At 33.5% G+C, this 21404-nt stretch overlaps 1 protein-coding gene across 2 annotated transcripts in view; it reads left to right on the top strand.

Moving 5' to 3' along the window:
- LOC129945941 (uncharacterized) overlaps window positions 1-21404 on the top strand; it is a 214447-nt gene that overhangs the window by 168307 nt on the left and 24736 nt on the right. For both annotated transcript variants that reach the window (XM_056055924.1, XM_056055925.1), the window contains exon 4: window positions 17672-17774. In XM_056055924.1, coding sequence (XP_055911899.1) covers window positions 17672-17774 — 103 coding nt within the window. The remainder of the gene's footprint in view (window positions 1-17671; window positions 17775-21404) is intronic.

Raw genomic sequence — 21404 nt, 5'->3', positions numbered from 1 at the left:
ATTTTACTGATATTTTCAATCACCAATTCGCCCTTTTTTTCTGAAAAAAGGAGGCCCTCTAAACTGCACCAACTATATAGGAATCAATCTGCTTAACATCGCCTATAAAATCTTCTCTGCCGTAATATGTAAACGTCAAAAGCCCAGCGTCAACAACCTGATAGGTCCTTATCAGTGTAGTCTTAGACCAGGAAAGGCCAATATCGATCAAATATTCACATTACGGCAGATCCTGGAAAAAACCCAAGAACACCTAATTGACACCTTCCATCTTTTAATCGATTTCAAGGCCACATATGACAGCATTTACAGAGACGAGCTATATAGAGCCATGTCTAGTTTTGACATCCCTGCCAAACTCGTCCGTTTGAGCAGGATGACCATGGAGAATTCACGCTGCTCCATCCAGCTTAACAGAACCTTTCTTGACATCGATAGGTTTTAGACAAGGTAATGCGCTGTGATGCGATTTTGTTAACATCGTACTTAAAAGAATAGTGCAGGCTTTCAAAAGCCTGTCTAATTGCTAGCATATGCTGATGACATTGACATAATCGCAAGAACTCAGCGTGATGTCAATGGGGCTGTTTTGAGTATTGAGGCAGAGGCGGAAAAAATGGGTTTAACGGATAATGAGTACATGCTGTCGTCAAAAAAGGACCTACCACACCAACTTCTTGGTCAAAACGTCACCATCGACAGACGTAACTTTGAGGTAGTCAAGGACTTCGTCTACCCTCATCTTCGCGGTCTTGCTATACGGTGAATAAGCATGGGCTGTGACAAAAGCGGATGAAGGCTTGGATCGCCTCGAGTGAAAAGTTCTTTGGGTGATCTACGGTGGAAAGTGACCTCACCCAACTTGGAGCTCGAAACAGGAGACATATAGCTGGGGACCGAGCTAGATAGAGAAGTTTGTTCTGTAAGGCACTATTCCACAAAGGACTGTAGCGCCACCTGAAGTATATAAGAAATTCAAATATTTGCAGCTTTACGTTTTCGATAATTTCACAGATTCCATCTTTAAAGCCTGCATTCAATTGTTGAGTATTTGGTGAGATAGCTTCCGAAACGTTCTTAAGAGTATGCCAAAATTGGACTTAGCTGATGGACCATTTAAAGCGCAGTCAAGGTCAACATTTGCATGAAATAATCTTTAAGCATTAAATTATATGGACCGTACTATCAATTCAAATACAAGTTTCACGCATTTTTCTGAATTTTATGTTTTTTTTTTTTGAAAAACTTTCCTATAGTGTTTAAAAAATCACCCTTTATATTTAACACAAACAGTGACACTTTAATGATGGGGGTAGGCTTTTCAACAAACATTCTTGGATTCTCCGAGCCCCAAATGCGCCGATTCTGTTAAACAAAGTTTTCTCCGTAAAATAAAAATGAGCCATATCACTGAAGACGATTTTTCAATTAAAATGCAGACAATTTTGATGCATTTCAACAGCTTCGGGTTCTCGTGTAAACTATACATTAAAAGACTTAAGACCTAAGTCTTTTTTTTTGGAAAATACTGCGTTATGTTGTTTGTAGAATGTCTGATTCCAACAATGGACGAAGAATTGCCAAGTCTAGTTTTTAGCAAACTTTCAGGATAAAGCCCGTTTCGATTGCTTACGCCATGAATTTGTCTTTACAGCACAAACCATTTTAACAATTTTTCATCGAGAAAGAAGACTTAAAAATGCTTCAATTATTAAAACTAGTAATGCAATATTTGCACTATTTCCGTAGTGAATTTTAACAGTTTCAATGCTATAATGTAATTTTTACTCATCAAATAAATATCAAAAGATCACAGGTTCAAAATAGCAGCTACGTTCCATTCAAAATGAAACCTCTTATTAGAAAGTTATTAATTTATTTAACGAATTTCACTCATGAATTTTTATTTCACCAAAGCTATATTTTGATTCTATCTTGTATTTTTTTTGACCAAAATTTGTTTCGATGAAGCACACTTTCATATCATTTGAAACATGATGTTAGAGGATTTTTCCAATACTTACTTGACAAATTGCCAAATCGAAGAATGTACGGGCTTTAAATGATCCTTCAGCTACGCCGAAAGTTTGACTAAACGCTCTTAAAGTTGCTGTAACCGACTCCAAATTTCGGTAGACATTTTAAATAATTTGTAGAAGTTGCTCGTTCTTTTACTTCACCATTATAAAAATGTTGAGTTGTCAAACTTTTTACCCTAAGCTTTTTCTAGTTTAATTAAAACATCAAAAGGGTAAACATTTTCAACCTTTCTTTATTTTTTAGCAGGGTCATTTAGTTTCCTAAAATAATAAACTTTACATTGGAATACAACACCTTAAAGGTAGTCCATCATTGGTAGCCTGTAAATCGAGAAATTTTGTTAAATTCAAATAAATCTTACATAATACTAAAATTAATTTATTGTAATATATCATAAAACTTTTGCTCTAGCCATCATGGGAACCGGTGCCAATGGTGTAAGTTTTCATTTGAATTATAATTTATGTGAGCTCATTATGTAAAGGATTTATTTTTATCACCCCACCGCGTCGCGTCGCGCCGTCGCCGTCGTCCCTCGTCAAAAGCAACTCTTAAGCATATTATTGCAGCTTAACCTCCTCGAATGACAATGGCAATTGAAACATTTTGCCAACTTATTTGCATTAAATCTGACACCCAGCTGAGAATGCAGCAGAAAAAAAAATAAAAATCTGACAACTTTATGACTCAATATTCACGAATGTCCAGACCATCTCTCAAAATGTCCCATAACAACTATAAAACAACAACAACAATAATAATAATCCCCAATTTAATTGTCTCGTATAATATTTCGACAAATACGCGTCCAATTAATTATATGACACGAAAAGAGGAATTAATGATAACGTTGGCATTGGACTGCACCGCTGCTCCGCCGGCCTCCCGGTTGAAGCTCAAACTGCGCTTTGGGGATATAGGTTCGTTATAGGCTTGAACAAAAAAAAAAAACATATCAAAAGCCACAATCAAACGAGATGACAGTGAGAAACGCCAATCTTCGGTTACAAACAAAACACGAATAATTCGAAATTATTAATTTTTGTAAAAACGCGAAGAGTTAAAATTAAAAAAAAAAATCTCCAAAGCTGAAACTCAAAATGCGGCTTAATATTTAAGATCCATAATCACCCGGTTGTAATCTGACACCTTTGCTCGCTGTGTGCCTTCTGTCTCTGTCCGAAATAAAATTCGATGAAATAATTCCTGGCGGGATTTCCTCTGCCATCATCCAGGAGAGGTAGCGTCATAAATTTGATGGAGTTTTTTAGTTTTGTTTTGTATTCATTTGTTGTTGTTTAATTTCACGTTCTGTGTTTGCGTTTCCTTGGAAATTATGAGAGATTATTAAAAAAGTCTTGAATCTGATTGGAACAAGCAACAGCATCAGCAGCAGCAGACAAAGCATCAGTGTTATTTTGAACTTCCAACACCGTAAAATTATTGTAAATTGCGAATTTCTCTCCTGCTTGGCATTCGCGTAAGGAATTTCGCCATCTTTTTTTAGTACAATCCCCATCCCAGTCCCAGTCCCAGTGAAATCCTGTTGGCGATTAATAAATTGCAGCTGAATCACACATAGCATCATCGGAGTCGAGGTATCCTTTCCACTTATGAATTCGGGTCTGGGATGCGAATACCACCTCATCACTGTGGTTCCGTTCGATGATGGTTGAGGCCCTGTTTGGCCAGTGGCAGGCGGGGCCACTTGGACCCTGTGGCGTTAGCTAATAAATTCTTGAGAAGTGTTTCTTTATTATTTCTTCCAATATTTGAATGCCGGACAGACAGTTTAATGTGTTCCTCACGAGATGGAATTATTTTCTTTTTCTTTTGGTTTATTTCGACACATGAAGTGTAAGTGGGTCAGAATTCGGAGGAAAAAATAAAAGTGGACAGAAGCAACGTGTGGAAAGGAACACATATTTATTTGTTTTCATTTTGAAATGCTGATTGGGTAAATTTATGAGCAAATTTAATTGCTACGGTATTATAAAACAAGGTGTGTAAATTTGAGAAATTTTAATTAGTTGCGTGATTTAATTAAGCTCCAGGGAGCGGCTTAAAGAGTTAAACACTTACAAAGTAGGCTGTTGGCAATAAAATAAAATTGTTTTGGTTTTTATGGAAGACCAACATGAAAAAAAAAGGTTTGTTCAAATCGAAATTTCAGTATAATAGAAAAAATAAAAAATATTACAAATTCCTGTGGAGTTCTGTAAGACTGATTTTAGCTTTTCCTATAACACCATATGCTTCACAATTTGTGAAACATTTTCGACCAACTTATTGTCAATTTTAAATTATCCGAAAATTTTACAACTGTCATTTTATGTTTTTTAATAATTTTTGAAAATGTTAAATCAAATCTCTAGCAAATCAAACTAAATTATCTACGCTAGGTGTTTCTTGAAAATTGGTGCAAAAATGTTCCTGTCAACAAATTTTAAGTTTAAAAATGTTCTTTTAAAAACTTTAATTTCTTCGTCAGAAATTTCAAAAAACTTATAGAAAAGTTAAATATATTTTAGTAAATTCCTAATTAAAAAATATAACTTTGCTCATTTCAAACGACTTTTGCATCTTAATGTCCTATTTACTAAAGTTTAAAACACAAAATCACGATAGACCCACAATTTTTGAGCACTTTTTGCAGAAATTAGAGCCATATGTCAGCAATAACGCGGTTAATATTATCTTCTAAGCCGTCAACTATCTTAAGTTTATCAACGTAGACTAGCGACTTAATACAACCTAAATAAAAAAAATAGTCAAGCGGTGTTAAATCACACGATCTTGTACGCTTGAAAAGATCCTAAAAGTTTCCTTTAATAAACCTTTTTCAAACTTTGTTCAGGGGTTAGTTTATTCATCATAAAAAGGCAAACCAAACTGAGCATAACTCAAGTGACAGCTGTCAAAAAGACCAATTCCAACAAAAAAGAATTGCCAGGCTAAAAACGCATAAGAAACACCCCTTCGTAACTTAAACTCTTAGTGATTTACCACATTTCTATGACTTTCTGATATTTCAAACTAATGGATCAATTTCCTCTTTTTTTTAGTTTGGCTTTTTCAACCGCTTGACTTTTTCAACTGTCAAACCAAAGACAATATTTCTGCAAGGAAATTTGTTCATTGGTTAAGGCTTTTATTGAACTTTTTAAAAAATTGAATGTTATTTAAATATCAAGTCCAATTTTTGTACGAATCCAACAAGTATCGACAGCTATTTCGCAAGCTTTTAAGCTATATTCTTGGAAATACAAAAAAAAACGAATAAAATCCGGGTTTCTCCACATCTCTAAACGATATCATGTTCTTCAAAATAATTTACTTGCTCACACATATTTGAGAGGCCACTTACAAGCCTTTTATCGTTACATTTGACTTTTTTCTCAAGAAACACTTAGGTGGGTTATATGCCACAAAAGTCAATCAATTCCGAGCAAAAACCAAATTAAGTTGGTACTTAAAAATTCAAAAATAAAATTTGAAGCCCAAACCCTCAGAAATCTCAAGTCATCATCATTTCCTCAAACTTCAACATAGTCTACTACAACCTAACAAGGTAATAAATAATCGCACCTCCCAATAAGCTGTCTACAATTTTATTCCATTCTACATGCGCCGCGGAATGCCTTCATAACATTCAAAACCATTGCTTGCGTCGTCGTCGTGTGTAGGTGCGTCGATCGTCGCGTCGGGTTCAAATTATTGACTATCAAAAAATATAATTTTCATAACTGTTTCTTTTTATTATTATTTTTTTTTTCGTTTTTATGAAGTGGCCACATCTCTTCCCATATTATATATAAAGATTCTGTGGGGTAATTTTCGGCTTTGTGAACAAAGTTTATGAGTTAATGGTGTCACGTTGTTAACATGGACTCATATTTAGTTAACGTAGGTAAGAAGATATATGTAGAACTTGATTCCGCAGTCTGCTGCTCTTCGTTCATAAATTTGTCCAACAAATCAAATTTTATGTTTTACGATGATCAGAGAAGTGACTCCCTGCCGAGCGAGCAAGTGTGTGCTTCAAGTCTGATTTTATTTTTAATACCTACTTTTAATGTCAATGTAGCTGCAGTCCGCCTAAGGCACGAGTAAGCTTAGGTATATTTATATGGAGGTAAGCTATAAAAATAGTTGTGGACGGTTGAAGACATGTTCACGCACAAGATTTGCTGATGGCCAGGAAACACATCCCGTAGAGCAATTTCAAACCACCCACGGTATATGAATGTTTTGACTAAATATGCAAACAAAATATAAATAGAGCCCTGTCTTATGGATCATGTGTTTGAAACAAAATTTCGTCTTTCAAAACTAACTTCTACACAAAATTAATCCGAATTAGCTCTAAGACTTGGAACTTTAAGCTGTGTTGTTAAAATGGGGCAAATTAGTTGTTTGAAAATTTGTTTAGGTTTTTAAAAGATAAAGTTAATATCAGGCTTGAATTCCCACGGGTTTTGACACAAAACCTACCATTTCTAATTAAGCAATTCTTTGCTCAAAGGGTTAAAGATCATGATGACGTTTTGATCAAGACGTCGGTGTTGTATGTCCGTTAAACGCATTTTTTGCCGTCTCTGCCTCAATACTCACAAAAGCCCCATTTATTTAACGCTGAGTTCTTACGATTATGTCAATGTCATCAGCATATGCTAGTAATTGGACAGACTTTTGAAAGATAGTGTCTCTAGTGTTGACGTGTGAGCTCTGCGCTATTCTTTTAAATACGATGTCAAAAAAATTGCATCACAGCGCATCACCTTGTCTAAAACCTTTTTTGACATCGAAAGGTTCTGTTAAGTTGTTTCCAACCTTTATGGAGCAGCTTGAATTCTCCATGGTCATCCTGTAAAAACGGATGAGTTTGGCAGGGATGCCAAAACTGTAGTTTTTTTCATATGTGGCCTTGAAATCGATGAAAAGATGGTAGGTGTCGATTTGGTGTTCTTGGGTTTTTTTCGGGATCTGCCGTAATGTGAATATTTGATCTATTGTGCACTTTCCTGGTTGAAAACCAAACTGATAAGGACCTATGAGCTGTTGACGATGGGTTTTAGACGTTCACATATTACGGCAGAAAAGATTTTGTAAGCGATGTGATGATTCCTCTATAGTTGGTGCAGTTTAAAGCGAGTTTAAGGTGGTTCTCAATGTCTTCATTAAATCTCAAGATATTCGAGTTGAAAACCAATGTTTAACACATTTTTTAGGAATAATTCATTTTCATAAAAAAATACTTCTTGTTATTACATTTTTCTTCAAATTGCAAAAAGGTGTCAATAACGATATTCTTTTAATTTGTCTACCAATTTCTTCACTTTTTTTTATTATTTAAAAAAAAACACCCTCTACATTTTTTGAAAGTCTTTTCTAAATATTTTGATTCAGTTTAATGTAAAACTAAATTTATTAGAAGTGGATTTGGAAGTTGAAAAAGGTATCGAAAACGTTGCGACAAATCAATTTCAAATTTATTAAACAAAACATTTAAATTAATCGACCTTATAACTTGATTCAATTCCTTTTTTCCAAACTTGCAACTTAACTCAAAACATAAACTCACAACATAAACAAGTATTTTGGTCTTTAATGCTAATAAACTCAGATTTAATAGCAACTATCGATCTTTTTAACCATCAGTTGTTCGCTTTAAGGTGACTGACATTCGATATTTCCAAAAGGTTAGATACAACAATGTTTTTTTTCAATTTTATTTTCTGAGAATACTCGACAAGACAAGAAATGGACGATTGGAGACTGAAGGAAGGAGAGTGTTAAAATTGCATTCATTACGTATGTAAAACTGAACATGGCCATAACGCCCATGTTTTGTGACTTTTTTGTACTTCACGTATAGCAGTTACCTGTGTTTTGCGCTAGGCTGATCATATAGCAAGTTAGATAGAAAGATAGGTGTGCCCCACTAGTTGTAGAGTTACCTGGCCTGGCCGGTGAACATGCATCAGGCACATGAGTTGCAAGCAAGCTGCAACATCAACTAGGTACATAACAATTACGATTTTTCAGGTAAATTAAGTAATTTCATCCGGGGATGACATTTTGCCTTTTCTTGTTGTCTTCTTAACGACAAGTCGACAACATAATCAACTTCTGGCCAATAGTTTGCCTACGGCCACATCTTATCAACCTCTAGGTTTAGCTATGGACCGACCAAAAGACCAAGTCACTAACCCGTAGACTCAGTCTTGAATTTTTGATGGGTGTCTCCACTGTCGCTCTGTTGTTTTACTCATTTCATTTAAAAGAGTTTTGTATCTTTTACGTCATGATGAAGCCGTGAATAAATGGCTCTAATTAAATAAATTATGACTATTTATGGCATTCGACGCAATGATTCAATGCCCAAAGGGGTGATCGTAGATTTATTGCTGCGGCTCAATGAGCACCATGGAAATTAAATTAATCTAATAACAGAAATCACTGCGCCAAACAACAATGCCTTACAGTAAAATTAATATAAGTTAGCTTCTGTGGGATTTAACTTATTTTCAAAAAATGAAATCTAATAAAGGAACAAGTTTTGGTATCTTTTTTAAAAATAAAACGCTTATGGGCATAGAATTGCTGTGTAACAGAGGTAGGCAGCTAGAAGAACTGGATTCCAGCCAAAGGCGACCTAAATGAGTGTATGTAACATGACATGCCTGCCACCGTAAGTGGACACAAAAAGGCTCGTTTTGCCGAAATGCTCAGGTGTTACCCGCTAATGACGTTGTTCAACCGCACAGTACCTCCAGTTGAGTTCTAACATTGTTTTTGTTTTTCTTTTTTTATGAACATTGTTGAACATGCTGTTTTGAAAGTGATTTTGGGACAAATTTTATTTATTTTATGTGGTAGGTTATAGATAAAAAATATTTATACAGGAATCCTTTAACAATTCTTGTTCTTACAATCTTGATACATAATTATTAAAAATATGCACTTATCGCTGACTTTATGTGCAAAAATGTGTTAATTGATTCGGGCGGAATTCAACTGAACTAATTCACAAGGTTGATATCTAATAACTTACTTATTATTGATATCTAATAATTGCGATTTGTCAAATTGGTTATTTTGAAATTTCTCTAGAATCAAGATCCATACCATACATTTCTATGTTGGTCATATCTTAAAAACCAGCCGACATATTGATTTCAAATAAATTCAGTTTTACGGATAATAACATCAAGATATGTAGAAAGGGCTTACAAAAATCGGATGGTGAAAAAGTTTAAATTTTAAGGAAAATTGTATCAGGAGTATTTTTTGCACAAAAAAAAACCCTACAAAATATTACTTAAAATTGTTTAATATTTATTTTTGACACAAATATCTTGAAAATGTGTAAAGATAATTAAGCAAAATTTTAAAAACCTATTTTTAAGGGCGTAAAATTGTACTTAGTGACAAATTTTCTAAATATTAAGAAATTTACTAGCGACTCCAAAATTTTGTATCTTACTTTTTCACTTGGCTTATTTGTAAAATGGTAATTCCCTTTAAATTAAAAACAAGAAACCGAAATGTACAGGGTTATCCATTTTGCGGTTTCAAAACTAAACGTAAATAAAAGACATATACAATATTTTTTGTTCATGTTATTTCTATTTTATTATTAATAATATAAACGTTGACATTACTGTTTTGTTTAAAAATCTATTAATAGTATAGTAGGATTTTGCACGAGTAACAAAAACAATATCCCAAGAAAACTATCGATAAAAGTTAAAGTAAAATCTTACTACGGATGGGTTTTTGACATTTATACGAGTCTCGAATGGATCTTATGTGATTTCGTTCTCAAATGTTGGTACGATTGATATTGCATTTGTATCTCGATGGCTGTGTTCGTTGAGTAGTTGTGCATTTAGAATCACGTGTTTTCCATTAGAGAAAAAAATCAATGTGTTACTGGGCTTATTTTGCAAGAGAAAACAATAGAAAAGATAATTAAGTTTTGCTATGCTTCCACCAAAGGTTTACCCCAGTCTAGATTGAATATATCTTTTTGTTGTTTCCACAGCACAAGAAGATTTAAAAATGATTAAGTTTGACAGCACTTTCTAAAATGCAAATGCAAAAAAGCAAATAAACAGACCATAATGCATTACCTCTTCCACGAAGGTTTTTCTTCGCAAATTTTGACTAGACTCCAATCCCCTACTGGAATCGAGTCGAATCGATTCAGGTATATAAAGAACTGAACACCACATGTTAATGAAGTAGTCTACGAACAAATCCCCTTCTTGAAGTTTTTATTTTATGTCAAAGCTGCAATTGCTAATTAAATTTTTTTATAGAATCTCAATTTCCAGATGTTTTCTTACCATTTCTTCTTGAAAATTGTCAATTTTATTAGTTTCAGTAAGTTTTTGTTGCTAAGTTAATTTTAACTTCTGGTTTTTACAAAACTTTCTTCTAGATGTGTGTTTTTTTACTTATTATTCTGACAGATCTTTCAGTTGTACCAATTTTGAAATACAAAAATCTGGCTACTGCCGATGCTTTTTCTTAGGAATTCTATACTTTACTATTTAAATATATAATATCAAAAAAAACATGGGTATTATGTGTGAAATACAATATCATTTAAGTGACCGCCACATGAATTGCTATACAAGCATCGATTTTTTAAGGTAATTTTGAACCACGTTTTGACACATACTGGGAGGTTTCTCAGTCATAACTTAAATAATGTAGGTTTTTAAGTGCTTAAGAGCACTTTTTCTGCATAAACACGGTCCTTTGCGTAGCCCAACAATAAAAAAAATGCAGCAGTGTTAAATCGCATGTTCTTGGTAACAATTTGAGAAATTACGCGGCCAGTAAATACTCGTATCTCTTGCAATAAAGCCAAATTCTCCCAAGTTGTGTGGCATGTGGCACTGTTTTGCTGGAACCACATATTCTCCAAGTCGTATTCTTCAATAGCAGGACGAAAAAAATCGGTTATCATGAGACCATAACGCTCCGAATTGACAGTGGCAGTTGTTTTCGAAGACTTAAGGTGCAATTACGCTCCGGGACATAGAGCGCGCCAAACGTGACTTTTTTTTGGATGTTATGGCCTTCTTCAATTACTTGACGATTCCCAGAACCCCAAATACAAAAATTTTGTTTATTAACATACAAACAGAGTAAGAAATGTTTTTCATCGCTGACGAAAATTTTGTTCGACAAATCGCTGTAAACCGAATGTTGGTCAAGCACCCATTCGACGTATCTACGACATAGTTAATGGTCAACTCGCTTCAGTTATTGAACTTTATATGGATGAAGCTGTAGATCCAAATGCAAAATACGTTATAATGTGCAAAGTTGTTGTGTAAAAAGTTGAAGTCGTTAAGAATTACCTGAGCTAAAAATAGTAGTACTCATAGATCTTGGGTTCAATCCCCGCCTATGCTATTTAAAGTTTTTTTTCACGGGTACTGCCTCTTGCGAGTAATTGACAAATCCTCCAAAAGTAATTAATGTCATGCAAAGTGCTTTCTTAAATTAGCCGTTCGGATTCGGCTTTAAACTGTAGGTCCCCTCCATCTCTGACAATAGTACTCGCACACAGGAATGGTTGAAAGTTGTAAGTCACTAGGCCCTATTTCTCAGCTGATTGTTACACGACCCAATTTATTTATTTAATTGCTAAAAATGGCTGAAATATTCAATTCAAATTTGATTCCAATAATCGTTTTCGAAAATTTAGAAAAACTTATAAATAAACATTCTATTGACAGTTTTTTTTTTTTGTAAAAAATAAAATCCTTCCAAAAATATCACAAACTTAACTTAACGTCTTTGAATGTCTCGAAAGAAAACAGCTTAAACTTCAATTATTTTTTGGAGTTATTTAAATGACAATTTTGGCTATCACTATGGTTTGAATCCCAACCTCACCTCTTAAATATTTAAAAACTACTATCTCCTCATCTCATAAATCATAAGACCATAGTAATGTTTATGATTCCACTTTGTAAAAAGTTCATAAAGTCCACTTCCACATTGGCCATGACACGAGTGCTGATATCCATGAAAAAGCGAAGAGGAACACCCTGAAAGTGGGCGGTGAACTGTCTCTTTGGCTGTTATAATCAATTTAGTATTATAACAAAAACTGCGCTCATAAAATGTAAATCCCATAAAAATCATTGTATTTAAAGTACCAACTTTTATGAAATCATCACAACCATGCGACACGACAAAGTTGTTTGAATTCCCAAACAATCGCCTTTAATCTGCCGAAGTTGTACGATTTTATTACCACCACAACCATTAAATCTTAATTAGTCATTCCATTGTAACTTGAAAACCTATCATCCTCGAGAAGAGCAACCAATATTGTTCGGTCGGTCTTCATAGTCTTCGGTCTTCGGTTATGATTTTGTGTCACAAATCTTCTCCCATCAAAATAGGATTTAGTATTTTGACATATTTTGGCTTCTTTGTTGCCGTCCATAAACTATATACCCTTAGAGAATGAAAATGTTTAACAAAAGGCGTAGGTATAATGTATCGACATTTTTATACCACCGAGATGTTTTCCATTTGTTGTCTAACTTAAGAAAAAGAATAAAATTGTTTTAATTGCATAAATAAAATATGCCGGCAGGTGGTTTTATTTCAAAAGTGAGTTATAAAAATCGATTCAACCCGTTTTTTTGATTTCCATTCAAACATAAAGAAATTGAAAAAAAAATAGGGTCAGTCGTATTTTAATAAAAATCCCTTGGGCCTTGATGCATTCATGAATATTCAAAAAGAAATCATATGTCTCTTGTTTTTGTCTTAGAGCATATCACATTTCTTTTAAAATTGAAAATAAAATTTAAATGAAATAAATATTTCAACATCATGCAACAAATTTGTTTTAAGATCATTATCGTTTTTAGTTTTAGTTATTTTATTCTGCTCCTCATCAAATGACTCATATTCATAAATAACAATTTAATTTGAATAATATTTCCTTTAGTATTCGCACCTCGTTCGAATAAAATACCGAAATAGACAGACACTAATGGGCTTCTAAATGACCTAATCAAATCTAAACTAAACTAAAGGCTTTAGATTTGTTTTTATTTTATTGTTTTTTAGTCTTTTTTTGAGGTCTAATAAAAATTGAAAAAAGTAAACCAACTCCTTCCAAAAGTTATGGACGTTGATGGTGCTGCAGACCCCCGAATTTAAATTATGCAAATTACCTTAATAATTGTACATTTATAGGTATGTTGTAGAATAATAGAATAATTATGTAAAGTTAGATTTTTGTAAGCGAAAAGAAATATGAATTTGCATATAAATACAATGGAATTATATGATGTTATAAATTACTTAGATTGTTTCCACGTAATAATTTGAAAAATTAAAGCTTTCGAAAGAAATGTTTTCGGTTCGAGTATGCTCATTATCGGTAGGGTCGGTCTTATTGCGGGTTTGTTTTAAGGTCACTAAGTCAAAAGGTGTTGAAAAAATAATAAGTGGGTGAGCTTTATATCAGAGAACCATAGAAAATTGCTAGTTATTAATTTTTGTTACCCTTAATTAGCGAGTTATAATGAGGGAAGCCATGCGCAAATAATGAGTACTTAACTTTGAATTTGACCATAGATTTAATCTATTGTTGTTCATCTATGTGCAAATATTGTTTTGTTTGAAACTATGAGAAAATAAAAGTAGGACTAAGAAGTTCTTAAAAAGTTCTTCTATTGTATTCTTAATTAGCAATTCTATGGAATTGTCTATGGAGGTGTATAGGCCTAGTTTAATAGCCAAACTTAGTTACCTAGTTAGTTTTTTTTAATTTTATAGTAGAACTAATTACTTTTTTTTCAGATTGTATCCATTAGATTTATAGGTTTGAAATAGGTTTTTAAGTAAATCTTTACATCGGATCTGTTTTTATTGAAATTGTTTGACTTATGGTTTTTGACTTCATACTTGATTTTGTCTATCTACAGGGTGCGTCAGAAAAATATAAAGGATTTAAAAAAAAATCGTGGGGTCATCTCTATTTAAGTAGGGGAAAACGAAATGCGTGCTTTTGATATTGATGAATCTTTTCTTCTGTTGGGTTTGAAATGACCTTTCAGACCGTTAATTTCAAGTATTATTGGTATGATATCCACAAAATAAACGCTGATGAGCTCCAGCACTCTGTTTTGTCTTTGACGCTATTTCTCATTTTTATAAATGAAACTTTACACTCAGCTTTTCATATTCGTGACAACATTGTCCAATGGGGAATAGGAAATTGTGTGAATTTTTGTATAATAAGCGCACACTCAAGGGGATATTACTACTTTTTATGTGAATGATGTCGGTGCACATTGGTCTCAAATTCCTCAATATTGCAATGGCTGGGAAAGACAGAGTGTGGTAAGACATTCCACATTCGCGTAGTACGGCTAAAGAACGAATCTCTGTTCTTGTCAGTACGACCAAAGTTGGGCTCGAGGGTATATTGATGTGCATTCCTAGAAGCTCGAATATTACAGTTGAACTGTTTAAGAGGAGGAATGCAATTGGCTATTTCTCTAGAGCATAAATCATTACAACAACGATAAAAGAGGGTGAGACAAGAAATATTTCGACGATGTTCAAGCGGCATAAATGATCTTATGATGGTTATATCACCAATCAATCTAAATGCTCTACGTTCAATACTATCCAAGAGGGTTAAGTAAGCTGCAGGAGCACCAGCCCAGATATGGGAGTTATACTCAAGCTATGGACGTATATAAGTCTTGTAGATAACAGCCAGATCAAAGTGGGAGAAAATCTTCTTGCATCGCCTTAGAAAACCCAAACATCTTGCGGCATTTTTGGCGACATCGCGTATGTGATCGTTCCACAAAAGGTGGTTGGTGACACACATACCACGAATATCGAGATGTTTAGTCTCCTCGATGCAAGTGTCATTTATGGAAAATGGCAATGAGGGTATATCTCGCTTTAAAGATACAAGATAGCATTGGGTTTTCAAAGCATTAAGAAAGAAGTTGCAGACAGTAGATCATTAATACAAATGAGAAAGAGTGCTGGAGATAGAACAGAGCCCTGGGGCACACCAGCATCCAATACTACTTGAATTGAATGATCTGAAAGGTAATTACAAATCCAATGAAGCAGGGATTCATGAAAACCGAACGCACGCATTTTCGATAAGAAAGCCTGATGCCAAACCCTATCAAATGCTTTTGAAATATCTAGTGCAATAATCTTACTTTCTTCAAAGCCATATAAAGATTTGCTCCACTGTTCGGTGAGATGAACCATGAGATCACCAGTGGACGTATTTCTTGAGCTGATAATTAATCAGCGTTGCCATGACCCTGGAAAGAAGGATATAAGCGCAATCGGTAGTAAATTAGACAGATTCGCCTTTTTTGGGAATAGGATACACAAATGCAGTTTTCCATCCGTTTGGAACGAGACCTGAGGAGTAGGACAGATGAAAAAGCTTTCGCAGTGGTTTTGCCAGCGTTGAAGATCACTTTTCAGGACAATAGCGGGGGGACCAGCGTATTTGTGAATGTTGAGATCTTTAAGTACTCTTGCCCCAGTGCGAGTGCGAAAAAAGATTGGTCCCATAGAATCATTAACTCGTTTAAATACAGGCAGAGTCATAACACTCCCTGCAAGCGTTGAATTGGCTGCGAACTGCCTAGCAAGGAGATTAGCTTTCTCTAAAGAGCTAGCAAAAAGAGTTTCATTGACAAGGAGCGTAGGAACCGGTGTTTTTTACAAATGACCAACAATTTTGACTGCCTTGGGGGTCATGTAAAAATTTGTCCGTCGAATATGGACGTTGCAGGCCTTCCTGGCTTGCTTGAACTTATTTCGATTTTTTTTAGTTGGATTGGCTTCAACACAACGGAAACATACTTTTTGACTGTAATATCCTCTTTTCAGCTCGCACCGAACCATGCATTTTCCTTAGGTCTTATACTTTTAACCCTATTCGGGATAAAAGTTCTCATTACCAGTTGAATCAAACTTGTGATCATATCAGCGCTGGTGTCAACGTCACCAGTTAAAGATCCTAAAATAATTATTGGGACCGCCCGAGTTGGTTTTCTCGTGTTGCCAAACGGTTCTCTTAAGGGCTCTTTCTTTACTGTACAATTTTTACCTGAGAAATTTGCTGATATGACACAATGGTCTGATGTGCCTAGAGGAGATAATACACTAATAGTGTACTTACCAGGGTCAATTCTAATAAACAAGTCAAAAGTGGTTTCCGCTCGAAGTCGGGAGCTCGGTAACCATCTGGGGGTTCAACTCAGCGAAGATCTCAGCACACACTCTTTCTGGTGTCGTTTTTCCCGAATGTTGAAGCCAAGAAGAATTGAATCTAGGTTTACTTTTGTCTTCAGTAAAGTTTGATTCTAATTCATAAGTAATTTCTGTCAGAAAAAAACAATCATTTTTTATTGAAAAAATTTGATTAAATGTTAATTTAGTTTTAGATTGATTTGATTTTTAAAGTTTTTTTTTAAGTAGTCCTTTTAAAAATTAAATATGCACATATCTTGATTTTTTTAATTAATATTTTTGGAGGCTACTTTATAAAAAATAAACTAACTACTTATCTAATTTTTTATCTTCAAAGAATTTAGTTTGAACAAGGAATAATAGTTTTTCAATTTGAACACCATTATTTATAGAACTGAGATTATCTTAAAGTTAGAGGAGGGTATTATTTGCTTATTAATTTATTTTATTTTGAGTCCAACTTCCCTTAAATGAAGATCGTGAGATTGTGAACTGCGTTTTGTTTTCCTTTAGACACGTTGGAAAAACTATGAGTTTCATGACAAAAATGTTGATGAAATTAAGTTTTGCACACAATTTCGAAATTCATTAATAAATATAACAATCTTCCACCATCTTATCAATATTTTTTGTTTTGTTCTTGTTCAACAAATCACACCCCTAAACCAACAAAATAAAAGACTGAATCCCAATTCCATCTTCTTCTTCTTATTTTCTGTTAAGTCACACCCTTATCAAAGACAAAACATTGGTTGCATACAGTTTTATTTACTCACTTCAAACAACGTCCCAATCCTCTTCACATGCCTCCAGCCGTCCTTCCGAAGCCTGTGGAACGGAACACACAATGCTGGTGTCACAAAACCATTAAATCCAAACAACCTGTACCAACAAAAGACAATTATTCTGTCGGAAAGAATAACAACATTGCGCTGTGTCATTATATTTTGTTTTATTACCTTCAAGCATGGCACGTCACACACCGCAGTCAATTGCAGTCACAGCACAACATAAATTGTCCGCCCTTCCTGAAGCCGCAACTTCCTCAACCGTCGCGTTGTCGTTGGTCGTTTCGGTCGCGTCGGGCTTATAGCATAGCGTAAACCTAAACGATTTCTACAAGATCCCTTATTTACCTTTATTACCAAGTTGTATAATTTGTATAGACGTTATACTGCAGCAAATTAATTGTTCTATTCTACAATTCACACTTCTTAGTCTTCGTCTTCATAATACTTATTATACTCATAATACTCGTACTCGTATTTATATTTATTTCATATTTTAGTGAGTCATGATGTTCATTCATTTTGTATTCTTGTCTTCTTTTTTTCAGATCCCGCAGGCGAACTGGGATGGGCGTTTACCTTAATCATAGTTTCAATCATATCAGCTCTTATAGGTGCTATAGTAATGGTGGTAGTCCTTAGATGTAGAAGGTAAGTAAACCCTAGACAAAAGAGTTTTAAATTTACTATACGACTGAAGACTTAACTCAACTGGGACTGTGACTTTGACTGCGACTGGGTTTGGGATTCAGCACGATGCGAAACGACGTTGTGTAAAAAGTAATGTCTTGATTATGCATTTAAAGGCTTCACTTTCAATTAAAACTGATGATGATGAGCTTTAGAATTTAGAACCTGGCAATGCTATATTTATTCCGAGAAAGGTTTAACTATGATTGCTTATTTATTGTGCAGTGCTTTGAAGCTATATACATATGAGAGCAACAAAACGCAACGTGCGTTGAATCAAACGCGGAAGCAATAATATTCTTTAGAAACCATTCATCTGGATGCCTTTTATTTGCATCCATCATAATTACTGAGAAATGTTTCGACAGCATTTTATTGGTTTCCTATATACGACTCTATACTCGTGCATTGGACTTGGACGTAGAGAGCTACCTAATTAATAATCAACGCAGGTATTTACGCACGAGTTTAGTTGTGTTTTCTTATGAAAAGGACTCAGTTGAAAGGAGGAAAAAGGATTCATTGAAAATTGCTACTCCGATAGGTGGTGGCTTGACATGCTTTAAACGACTTACACTTTTTGTCGATGAGTGTGAGTTCAATATTAAAAATTGGAGTATTGAACAAAAACCGATTTTACAGCTCTGACGAAATTTGGAACTCTGAAATTTTTTTGATAAGTTTTTAAAATCCCGTTTTTTTAAATCGTGCTTTTTATAAATCCGATTTTTTATAATCCCACTTTTTGTAATCCCGTTTGTTACAATACCGTCCTTATAATCCCGTTTTTGAATATCCCGATTTTGCAATTAAGACTAGTTGTTTAATTTTTAAAAATCGAGTGGTTTTTGTATTGTATTGATTGCAAAATCGAAATTATAAAAATATTTTTTATTAATATTAATAAAATGTTTTAAATTTATTTTCTTGTAACCTTCAAAGAATAATATAAATGAAAGTAGTATTCTTTTAAAACGAAACAAAAAACAAACTAAAATCAATTTCATGATTATTTTAGTTGAACTGTATTTAATTATTTATAAATATTAAGAATAAATTAAAATCTATTGTTAACAATTTTTTTAAGAACGCTAGCATCAAACTACTTTCGGTTCTAATAAAAAGGGTAAAAACCAATAAGTTATGATAGATAAAAGAAGGATTCCAAAATGCTTCTTAATTTAACATTCAAACCTTTGACTTTTATTGTTATTAAGTTTAATGCACGTATTACGTAAATAAAAAACGGGATTGTCTGTATTTTTCGGGATTTTAAGTATCGGGATTCTAATTGATCGGGATTTTGAATAAGCGGGATTTTAATAGACGGGATTTTAAAAAATCGGCATTTTAAAAAACAGGATGTTTTGAAAGTGGGATGCCGATACGCTCCCAAATGAACAATATAAAAGTTTAATAACTTGTTTTGCTTTAGTAAATTGGTGCTTCAATTTATTAAGCTTTTGGTGATACTAGTAAAAATATGAAATTAAGTATTGGGTGCATGCATTTAAAATGCAAAAATTTAAATCGAACGACGAATTTTTGGTATTTTGTGAAAAGTTGGTGGAAGATCTACTTTTTTTTATCGGCATGTTGTGTTCTGTGACAAAGCTCATTTCTGTTTGAATGGATATTTGGAGAACCAAAACCTTCGTGTTTAGAGATAAAAAAAACTGCGTACAAGAGCTAGTTATCTTTCTAGGAAAAATCACTGGTTGGTCTGGATTAAGGTCTGGCGGAAGAAGAAAACTTTCACCTTTAATAATGACCAATTAAGAAGCGAGTTTGGTAGACAGTTTATTTGGGAAGTGGCAGCTTCGATCGTGCAATTTAACGCATGTAAACTATTGTGTGTTTTCGTTTCGACTGACGCACTGAAAGCCAACATTGAACCATTTATGAACAATTCTTGCCATTTAATTTTCGACATCTCTATAAAGATCACTCGTTAAAATTTGATAAATAATCGTATGGCATTTATTTTTTAAAAACGATTTGCGATTTTGAATATTGGCTTTGAATGCTTTAAGAATTGCTGCTTTGTTAGAAAGAGCAAATGTCAACTTTCCTAATTGACAAGGTAATCAACCAGAACCTCGCGAATAGGTTTATTTTTTTTTTTTCTAAGCGAATTTCCACAATAATGAGGAATTTTCCAAACCTTATTAGCAAAGGAATATCAAACAAATTTGACATTCTCAACTATCAAACCATAGACAACAACCATTGAAACTTCTCAGGTATCTTAAAATAAAGTACCTAAAGTTTTGAACTTAAGTTTATAAGGCTTTTGTTTAAGTATTTTGTTAAATTTTTAAGTACTTAACAAAACATTTGATTTACGTCGGGATGTTGAAAAGCTTACACTAAATTTATTTGTGTAACAATTTATTGTTATTTAACAGACGTGTGCTACGTAAAAATAACTATTTTCTTTTAAGAACTGACTTTATTCTAAATCTAGCTATTGATCAAGATAATCGGCTTCCCCAATAACAAAACCAAAATAAAAATTTATGCCGCATTTAAAAAATTGTTTTTAATTAATATTGCAGCAACCCAAAGGTATGAATAAAACTATGGACAATTTTAAGGATCTGTTAAATTCACCCCTGTCAAAATGTAATGATTGATGTTGAACAAAAGTGATAAGAGATGTCTTTTTCATAATGAAGTGTCACATTGCTCCCCGAAGTTCATAATTTTTTCCCCATAAGTATTGGAAATATAATTAGATTCGATTGGATTATTTTTAATTTCAACACATATTATTTTATATTTTCCAAGTAGGTTAACCACAAATTCACTTTTTTTTGTTTATATTTCAAGTACTTTAGTGGGAAAAGTGAAAAAATAAAATAATAAAAATGTCCATCAGTTTGACCTATTAATTTATAATTAATAGCTCAAAATTGGATTAAAAACCGTTTATTCAGGAAATTAATTGCTTCATAATGATATCGCTTTAAATAATGAGGTTTGATTATCGGTTTTAATTTGTCTTTTTTTTCGTTGAATTTATATCTTTTTGTATCTTCTTTGTTGATATGCATACGAAGTATAGATACCTACAATCTACATACCTCTAGGCATTGTTATTCCTTTTTATTTTATTTTTTAATTTGAGGTATCACGAAATTGCTACTATACTTCCCATCCATTTATTATGCATATATCATATACCTATGCTTCATTTTGACCCAAAAAGAGACATTCCCATATCTATCTATACAACATTCCGATGCACTTAAGTAACAAAATATTTAAACAAAAAAAAAACTAGAGCCGCATAAATTCAGATTGAAATTGTATTTTAAATTTTAAATAAATAAATGGGTTAAAAAAATATAACATGCATACTAAAATAATATTTAGTCCCCATAGAGATGATGCATGCAGCATACTACATGGTTGGGATGGTATTGGTCGGGTCTACGGTTTCGGGTTGGGTACACCACATTTTTCATGCACAATTTAAAGGACTTTTGGAACCTATAAATGAAGTTATGTTAAATAATAGATATAGACATACATAAAATTGACTCGCTGGAACGTTTTCGTCCTCATACTCATACATACTTGTATCCT

Source organism: Eupeodes corollae, chromosome 2 (genome assembly GCF_945859685.1).
Source record: "Eupeodes corollae chromosome 2, idEupCoro1.1, whole genome shotgun sequence".
In the NCBI taxonomy this organism is placed as follows: Eukaryota; Metazoa; Arthropoda; class Insecta; order Diptera; family Syrphidae; genus Eupeodes; species Eupeodes corollae.
Note: the sequence above shows the minus strand (reverse complement) of the source record. Positions and strands in the feature narration are given on the sequence as shown.